Below are 9,614 nucleotides of genomic sequence, written 5' to 3' on the forward strand. Positions count from 1 at the left end.
GCAGAGGAGCAGTTCTTTGTTGTAAATTTCAGCCTCCCCTCTAGATGGCACTATAAACTACTTACTTCACCTTTAAATGAGCTAGACAATCCAATGGAAGGTAATTCAAATCTCCGATGTGTAAATTAAATACACATACAAATCTAGAAAAGCAGAAAATGTAGTGTGGGAGCATGTCTTTAGAAAAATAACAGTTGGACTAAAATAAATAGTTATTACAAGCCTTTAAAAACAAGCAGATTTTGCAGTTTTCGGAAAAAAAAGACCAAGAATGGAGGCATTAAAGTTCTCAGAATGGAGCTTGACTGGAAGCCAAGTGATGAATGCCTGTGGGGGTGATGTGCTGTGACTCAACTGAGTGTCTGTCAAGAAGCCACAGTGAACAAGTTGTGATGAGTCATTTTAAAACCTTGCAGGCTTCTTTCTTTGTTTCTGAGGTTTCTTGCTAGATGATTTCTTCTGTGATATTTCTGGAGGAGGGACATGAATGGGTTTCCATGGGATAGGATTGTAGTAGCTGGGTGCTGGGTAGGCTTTGTCATATGGACCTAAAGAAATCAAACAACACAACATTCAGTATAATACACAAGAAATATCAAAAAGACCTAAATTAGGCCAGAGAAACTGATGAGCTGTGATCAGATTTAACGCAGCCTAAAACCAACAAAAAGAAAGTTAGATAGTGATGGAAATCACATGACAAATTATAATAGACTTTTACAAATGCCAGGGTGTCAGCAAATCCAAAAACAATGAAGCAGCATTAACAAACTTCAGATGATTGACATGAACTTACTTTTCGGGCAGTGAGGCGATTGTTGACCTGATCCGCTTTTTTCATTCGCCTTTGCCAGCCATTCCTTAAACTTTGCCTCTGCCACCTTGCGCCGCTCCTTCTCCTGCTCTTCCTTAAGGGCAGCTTCCTCCTGTAAGTCAAACAAAAAGTCTTCTTTCATAATCTGTCCATTTTGTACATAATATCATATTATTTATTCAAAAAACAGCAAAATCAAAGCTCCACATTACCGTGTTCCTCTTTTCTTTTTCTATTTTTTCTTGATTCTTCCTCTGCAGCCAGTCTTTGTACTTTTGTTGAGCTCTCTGTTCAATATCCCTCTGTTTTTCCACCCACCTCTGTGTCTCTTCCTCCTCTTTTTCCTGCTTTACAAGCTGCTCACGCTTCTCCTGGTAATGTAAGAATCGAACAGATCAGTTGAATGGCACCCATGCACTAGTGTTGGATTGCTTTTTGGTTGTGCAACATTTTGAGAAACTGAACATTTAAAGAAGTGAATTTTTAACCCGTTCTCTTTTCATCTGCAGCCACTCCTGAATTTTCTCTTCCACGACAGTCTTTTTCCTTTCTTGCTCCCTTTCTTCTTCTTGTTTTTTTTCTTTGCGTAATTGTTCCTATAAGTATATACATTTGTCAGAGACGATGTGCAATACTAAAACACAGGAAGGGAAGAAAAGTTCAAACTGCCAAGGCATTACAATACCATAAAAAAACAAATAAAACGATTGCTTGCCTCCTCTGATTTCTTTTCTAGTTTGAGTCGTTGCTCTTTGGCTTTGTTCACCAGCCACTCTTCCCATGCACCCAGAGTCGGCGAGGATGGAGGCTGCACGGCTGCACTGAACATCTGCTTTACATGTGTTTTTGGTAGCTCACACCTATAAGCAAACATATTCCGCTCCATCTGTCACAGACTGGATCATGCACCATTTTGTTCCGAGTATTTTAGGCCTTATAAAGTGATCTGTACCTGACAGGTGAAATGCTGAATTCTGAGTGATTGCTTGGCCTGGGTGAAAGCTCAGCCACAATGGGCTCCAGTTCTTCTTCATCACTCTCAAAACTGTCATGATAGATGGGAGAAAGCAGAGAAAATGTGTCTTCGTCATCAGACAGGACTCCATCTTCCAAGCCAGTGGGTGAGGGGAATTCTTTCCCCAAGCCGCTCTTGAGAGGCGTCGAGCTGAAACCTTGGGATGCAGAGGAAGGACAGCTCGGCATCCTCCCACCAGACATTGCTAGCAGATGCCTGCATGAAAACAATTAATCAAACATTGTACACATATACATAATGCTTCACAAATAGTCATATGAAACAACATACAAAAATACAATATGATAAAATAAGTAACAAAATTTTTTTTTTTCTTTTTAAATAATAGAACGATTAGGAAAGGACTTTTTACCTGAGCTCCTCTTCTTCCATTGTCAGACCATAAACACCAAATGCTGCAGTGCCAGCAGAGGACCTGAGTGACACAGACGGAGAAGGTCTATACATCAAGTTTGTCCTGAGAGGTATTCATGCATCCTGTTAGAGCTGAAATGATTAATCGATGAATCGATTATTAATCGATTACTAAATTAATTGCCAACTATTTTGATAATCGATATGAAGCTTTTTTCATCAGTAAAACAAGATTTCTGATTATTTTAGCTTCTTAAATGTGAATATTTTCTTGGTTTCTTTGCTCCACATAACAAAGAAATCATTAAAACTGAATCATTTTGGTTTGTGGTCAAAACAAGACTTCCGAGAACATCGTCATTTCCAGTTTTGACAAACACTGATCAATGTTTTTTTTAACATTTTCTGACATTTTACGGACCAAACGATTCATCGAGAAAATAATCGACAGATTAATCGATTACGAAAATAATCGTTAGTTGCAGCTCTACATCCTGTTCAACATGATTTCAGGCGCAAATACATTACAAGATTTAAAAACCAATAAGAGGATTTTAAGCGCAATACTAAACATGACAGGAAACCAAGGAACAGACTAATGCAGAGATGAGACAATTAAATAATAAAATAATTAATGACCACACGTGCTGCTACATTTTGTGCATTCCATAGCTTATTTATGGTCTTCTTGGTTAAACCAGGCTAAAGAGTCAAGCCCTCTAGTGATGAGAAAATACATAAACATCTGGGAGAGAGAGAGAGTTACACTTTGACAATGTTTCTTAGATGATAAAAGGACTTTTTGGCGATAGAATTATGCTGTGTTAACGTTGAATTTGAAGTCTAAAATCACACTAAGATTATTTTTTTATTCTTTATTTATTTGGCAGGAGTCTCACTGGACATTTGCGCCATGAAAACCTTTGTCTTGTGTTTATGTTGCTGTAAAGTTATGCGACATCCTCAAACCACACAAAACGACACAAAACGACCAGTTACGATGAGTTACGAGGAACATTCGAATGACAATTAAATGCAAATACATATGCGGTGCAGAATATACAAACACAATTAGAAACTGGTGTTAAAAGCTCGCGTTAACAACTTATTTTCAAAGTTAGCAAAGCGTGGCTAACGTTAGCTATTAGTTAGCTAACTAATGCTAACGTGCAACGAGGTTTTAAAGCGGAGTATTGGCTAATTCGACGGCGTAGGTTAAACATAATGTTCTTGGTTAACTGGGTAAGAACATAAAATAACCTACCTTAGTGCGTATATTTGGCGAAGTGTCTGAGACTGCTGTTTTCGTTTGTGCATCTACTCCCATGATGCACCGCGCCCCCACGCTCAACTCGACTCTGTAACCATGGAGACGCGTAACGCTTTTTAAGCCACACACTTCACTTTCAGGCGTCTGTTTGTCTGTAGATTGGCAACAAATAAATAATATTTTCTTGTTCTTTTGCAATTTAAAAAAAATGATGGAAAGTCCCATTGACACACGTTAACGTTTGATACTGCAACACGCTCAGATATAAAGTAGAAAATGGTTAATATAAACGGGCTATGGGGTTTATTTACATGTTAACACATCTATTGGACTGCAAGTGCACATCGAAAGGCAACGTATTTTAATAATGTCCGGCTGTACTGTGTGAGGTGTATTATGCTGCCCTCCACAGTTCAAACTTCTTTATCACAGTTATCCTTTAGGTTTGATTATTTATGTTGATTTGTAAACACAGGGGCCTCTGAATCATGGACAACATGGTCATCATAATTTTGCTGTGATTGATCAACATTGGTGAAATTGGTGCTAAAAGGGACAAACAAATAATAGTCAGTCTCTATTGTTATTCTGCTAACACAGAAATCTGGATGTGGACCTTATATGTTTCATGGAATGTTGCATGTTGCAGCTGGATATCCCCCACCTCACTCTTCCCTTCCAAGTGTGTGTAAGAACCTATGTAGACTTTAGTTGTCATGAAAATTCAAAGATCTCTTGTAAAAAAAACAAAAAAAAATTGACAGTCCTGAGTGAAAACTGGACAATAAAGTGAACAATTCAAGTCCTATATTATATATTTCCTGATTATTCACCAAGGTATGCTGAGCAAATACTCTGTTTCTCTGTTAATTTATGTGATTTTCTGATGTTGCTTCAGGCTGTTGACTTCCTTATGTATCAAACATCAGTTGTTTTGTCTCTAGCAGCACACTGACCCAGTTGAAGTTAACCTGCCCCATGCACGGAGCCTCACTTAACATCAGTGGTCTAATTACCAACAGGCGAGCCAAAATGAGCTCATACACTGAGGAGCTGCTGTCACACAGGAATGTTACATTTTGTGAGTGTCTGTAATAACAGACAACAGTAAATTATTATTTTATTTATGTTGTTTATGTTATTCATTATTTTAAGGTCTATTACTTAAATGACTTAAGTTAGCTATAAATATTTTCACTGTAAACGGTTTAAGTGATTTTTGATGAACGTGTTCAGCCGAACGACAGTGATTCAGGTAATAAAACGTCACGTATGTCACTGGTAATTATCAAAATATTTCTGGGCTGCTCTCTAAAAAGGTCCCATCGGTCACACCTCCTGGAACTTGCATAATGTGTCAGATCCCTGTAAGGAGTCTGCAGTTCTGGGTAAGAAGACCGTGACACGGGATATCACACACCAGCACGTGCAGAACGGAGGTGGGTCGTCTCATCCTTCGTCCTACGTGTCTCTACTCCAGCACCACAGTCACACCAAAGTGAGGGATTCCACCGTCACCCACAGCTGTTTCCATCCTCGACAAGAAAGTGTTCCCGTTCAGAGCTCTGCGTGGTCTAACACTGACAGCATCCAGCCAGTTCAGCAGCCCAGCAAGCCAGCTTGCTGGTCAGGTGTTATGGTAGAAGGAGATCTTAGACTGCCAGAGGGCAGAGGGCAACTGCGACGGGTTTCCCAGCACACTCCTCCTCCTCCTCCAGACCAGGGACAACCGAGGAAGTCCCGCAAGAAGCTCCAAGTTATCGTCTGTGTGCTGCTTGTGGAGCTTTGTGAAAGATTCGCTTTCTTTGGGATTGTGTGCAACACGATTCTGTTCTGCACCGTGAAGCTGGGATATGATAACTACCTGGCTGCAACAGTCAACCTGTGCTTTGTCGGAGCCAGCACCCTGACGCCTGTTCTCGTCGGGTGGTTTGCAGAAACATGCTTGGGAAGAACCAAAATTCTCTACTTGTGTGCTGTCCTGCATTTCTTTGGTAAGACAAAGTTCAATATCTACTTAGAAAGTGTTTTTCTGTTATAACGTGACAGAATTGTGTAAAAGTACAATGGTCAGCTGTGACCATTGTACCATTGCTGTCACTTAGTTGCTTTAAAACCAAGAAAGAAAGTAGTTTCAGTTGCTCCACTTGTACCTTTGTTCATTCTTACTGTCACAGAAGAACCCAAACTATTTTAAGGGATGTTCAGTTTATATTTTCATAGTTTTTTTTGTTGTTTTTTTTCTAAATATATTTTTTGGGTGTTTTATTGCCTTTAATTGATAGTTGCTAGTGGAGATAGACAGGAAACGGGGAGGCAGAGAAGGGGAAAGACATGCAGGACAGGGCCGTCCGGCGCGGGATTCGAACCGGGGCCACCTGCAGTGAGGACTATAGCCTCAACATGGGACGGCCGCCCCTATATTGTCATAGTTAATAGTTAAATACAATAACAGATCAGATCAACAACGCAGAGCTAAAAACAGCCGTGAGCTTGGTTTACTGTAAAATATAATCTGGCAGGAGTGACTGTGACCTGACTGTGGACCGATATATATTGGGGGAACTAATGTGTAAATGAGGAGAATGAGTTAATTGCGATTGGAGTATGATCTGAGAAGATCATATAAAGATGGAATGCGATGCCTTTTTCTGGAGTATTGATCCAAGAGGAAGTGAGAAGAGAAGAGGCCCAAGAATAGACAGACACAAAAACCTCTGATGGTCCACTGTATCAGTCCAACAGAACTAAAACAACACTGTGACCAGAGTCTGTGGCTAAAAGGACGACAGTGTTTTAAACCCAGACTCTACTTCACTGATATTAGACTTATGTATGAAATCATGCTGTAACTTCACCTGTCTTTGCATATACATCCAGGTACAGCCATGTTACCCGTGGTGGCGTTTCCTTTCGAAGATTTCTACATCGACACGCATCACATGACGCACCAGCTGGACCCTCGGGAGCAACAGATCTTGTTCTATACTGGACTCCTGGCTGCTGCACTGGGTATAGGGGGCATCCGGGCAATCCTCTGCCCCATGGGAGCCTACAGCCTGCAGGGTTACAACCAGCACCAACTCCTCTCCTTCTTTAACTGGTACAGATAAATTTGTTAGATATTTTCATGAGATTAAGCATAGGTATTTCCGTATTGCACTGACCCAATGGTCCGTAAAGTGTTTAAAATAAAAGAGTTCATACTAGGCACCATGTGCGGGTCAAAGGTCATTGTATCCTGTTGCTGGCATCAGATTAACAAAAGTTTTGATAAAACTGATCAAATGAAATGAACATAGTTGTTTGAAATCTAGGACCAATCAATGTCAAATCTTAATTACTTTCCTACGTATGTACATTGATGACGTTGATTTGAACATGCTCTCGTGAATTCTCAAAGCACAGGAAAAATGTAGCAAAATATGAACAAGTAGTAGAACTGAAAAACTGAAACCACATTTTTACACTTGGCAGATGCATTCTTGCAGTGTAATCATGATTTTTCTTGTGTTTAAAATTCTGATTTTATTTAAGTTTTAACCTTTTTTCATTACATTTAGGTTCTACTGGTTGGTGAACCTGAATTCCACTGTGGTGTTTCTGGGTATTGCTTACATCCAGCAATCTGTGGCCAAAAATCTAGGCTTCCTCATCCCCTTCACCTCTGCGCTGCTGGCTCTCATTGCTATACACATGATGCGCAACAAACTCACCTATAAACCCAAGAAAGGTAATAAATAGACTATAGACTAGGGCAGGGGTCTGCAACCTGCGGCTCTAGAGCCACATGTGGCTCCTCAAGCCTTCTGTTGGGGCTCCTTTGTAGTAACTTTGAATAAAAGGAAGTTGATTTTTATTTCATATTCATTCTCTTCTTTCAAAGTGAACACTTATTATTTAGAAATAAAGGTGATACAATATGCATTTTTTGTGCATCACATCCAATGTGAGCAGTTTTATGTTGTAGTTCTTAATGCAACAAACTCATTGTTTTGTATGTAGTTTATCTGCATAAAAAAGTTATATGTGATATAAGCTTAATTGTATGGGTGGGTCCAGATTAATTTTATTTGGGTGGAGATGGGACAAAAATGGCTCTTTTCATAGTAAAGGTTGCAGACCCCTGGATTAGGGAATAAAAAAAAGAGAAATAAACACATTATCAGACACTTACTGTAGCAGAAGAACCAAAATGAAAACTTAGGTCACACCTTTGCCCCATGTTTCCATCATAGGTGGCTCCTTACTGACGACACTGGGAGTCTTCTTGAATTCTCTGAAGATGTGCTGCCTCCACTATCGACACCTGAGTGGAGACGTGGCGTCCTGGTTGGACCGCGCCAAGGAGAACAATGGCGGCCGTTACAGTGAGACGCACGTGGAGAACGTCAAAGTCCTGGCGAAGCTCTTCCCTCTCTACGGGCTTCAGCTGCTGTACAGGGCGTGCATCACACAGGCAGGTGACATGGTGCACATCGTGAGTTATATTACTGATCATTTCCATAAATGATATGTTTCACCCTTCACAGATTCCCTCAGGTTACTACATACAGACGATGAACTCCAACCTTCACCTGAACGACCTCCTGTTGCCCATCGGAGCTATGAATGTGATCAGCATCCTTCCTCTGCTGTTCTTAGCTCCGCTGATCGAGTTTGTCACGTCCTTCTTCCTCTCTGTGGAGAAAACACCTCTGGCTCCTGCTAAAGCAATTAGTGAGTGATTTCACAGGCACAACGTGTTTGTTATGGTATTTAGAAATCGGTTAGATAGTCTTATTGATTATTATAGATGTTTTGTTTTATTACAAATTAGATTTTTGATTTTCAGTTTTCATGAGTTAGCTATATTTATATGAATCAAATTGGTAGTTTAGTTTCAAACATGATTGGTTTGGGCATAGTGTGGGCATCATTTTTTATGTCAGATAACCAGAATGCAACTGGGTGAGCTTGTGTTTCTTAACAGAGCGAGAGAGGCAGACATAGGTTCCTTTGTTTGTTTGTTTGCTTCTTAGAAAATATAAATGCCTAAAATATTGTACTCAAGTAAAAGTACCAATACTTTGATAAATTATTACTCAAGTAGAAGTAAAAGTAGTCATCTGAAAATGTACTCAAGTAGAAGTAAAAAGTAGTTAATTTGATATACGTAGTATACTATACGTGATATACTAAGTAAAAGTTACTTAGTTACTTTGCGTGGGGTGTGAGCAGTGTGCGAAATATCCATTAATAATCGGGGGGGTCCCATCTCCCATTTGTTGCGCAATACTGTTTCACCTCCCCAGGTTCCACGCTGCAGTATTGGAAATATTGCAGTATTTTCCCTGTCAGATTTGGGCTTGTGTGGGCCTTTTCCACAGCGCCATTTGGAAAGCAATTCATTAGAACATTGGTTCTCAAAGTGCGGCCCGGGGCAAATGGCGGCCCGCAGAAACATTTCTGGCGGCCCGCAATGAATTACAGTTGATAGTTTTAATCCAGGAGCTACTAAGCTTGTTAAATGTTTATTGGACATTACTGGATACAGACCAATAAGTGTAAACAAAAATACTGGGTATTTACCTGGTTTCTATATGGTGAATTTTAGTGTATTATTGGGTTATAAGCTGGTAATAAGCAGGTAGTGAGTAAATATAACAGAAATGTGTTACTTGGTATTAACCTGTAATTAGAAAGTAAGAAAAATGGCCAAAATACTTGGTAATTACCCAGTAAATTATAATGCGTTATTATATTAATGCTTAAATTACATTATATTAACGCTTATATTACTTAACACTAAACTGTAGAACTGCAATCTGGTCATTAAAATTATTACAAATGGGATTTCTTTCTGTTTTTTTCCCTTTGGCGGCCCTCAGTCCAATGTTGGGTTCCTAAATTGGCCCTCAGGTATCAAAACTTTGAGAACCCCTGCATTAGAACATTAAAATATTTTGCCTTTGAGGCATTCAGGGGGTCTCGAGTGTTAATCAGGGGGGTCTAACCCCCCCAGACCCCCCTGCATTTCGCACAGTGGGTGTGAGGGTAGTAGAAATATGACAAGGGGTCAGAAATCCAAAACTATTTTGGAGCTCACGCGCCCGGCGCGACACAGAATATTACGTCACTTTTGGCGCTCGCCCTCTACG

General features: G+C 40.0%; 2 protein-coding genes across 2 annotated transcripts; one reads left to right on the top strand and one right to left on the bottom strand.

Moving 5' to 3' along the window:
• Positions 1–339: 339 nt before the first annotated feature.
• Positions 340–3,530, bottom strand: ccdc34 (coiled-coil domain containing 34). The gene is made up of 8 exons (XM_083893958.1): positions 3,469–3,530; positions 2,203–2,265; positions 1,767–2,045; positions 1,530–1,674; positions 1,303–1,410; positions 1,027–1,185; positions 797–926; positions 340–548 (listed from the first exon to the last, which is right to left on the bottom strand). Exons 1-8 carry the CDS (start codon positions 3,519–3,521, stop codon positions 403–405), a joined length of 1,083 nt encoding a protein of 360 aa, XP_083750084.1. The 5' UTR covers positions 3,522–3,530; the 3' UTR covers positions 340–402.
• Positions 3,531–5,110: 1,580 nt separating this feature from the next.
• On the top strand, positions 5,111–8,201 carry slc15a5 (solute carrier family 15 member 5; the record flags this gene model as incomplete). Its single annotated transcript, XM_083894308.1, has 5 exons — positions 5,111–5,468; positions 6,355–6,577; positions 7,038–7,207; positions 7,713–7,933; positions 8,007–8,201. The coding sequence occupies 5 exons, from the start codon at positions 5,111–5,113 to the stop codon at positions 8,199–8,201; spliced, it is 1,167 nt and encodes a 388-aa protein (XP_083750434.1).
• Positions 8,202–9,614: the final 1,413 nt, after the last annotated feature.

This window comes from Microchirus variegatus (assembly GCF_963457635.1).
Source record: "Microchirus variegatus genome assembly, chromosome: 8".
Classification (NCBI taxonomy): domain Eukaryota; kingdom Metazoa; phylum Chordata; class Actinopteri; order Pleuronectiformes; family Soleidae; genus Microchirus; species Microchirus variegatus.

Excerpts from the sequence above, each read along its gene's own strand:
- ccdc34 (XM_083893958.1), bottom strand. The coding sequence starts at position 3,521 with ATGCACAAACGAAAACAGCAGTCTCAGACACTTCGCCAAATATACGCA. Across the intron at positions 1,186-1,302 it reads TGCAGATGAAAAGAGAACGG|GAGAAGCGTGAGCAGCTTGT; the intron begins GTTAAAAATTCA and ends TTACATTACCAG. Across the intron at positions 927-1,026 it reads AAAAAGAAAAGAGGAACACG|GAGGAAGCTGCCCTTAAGGA; the intron begins GTAATGTGGAGC and ends TTTGACTTACAG.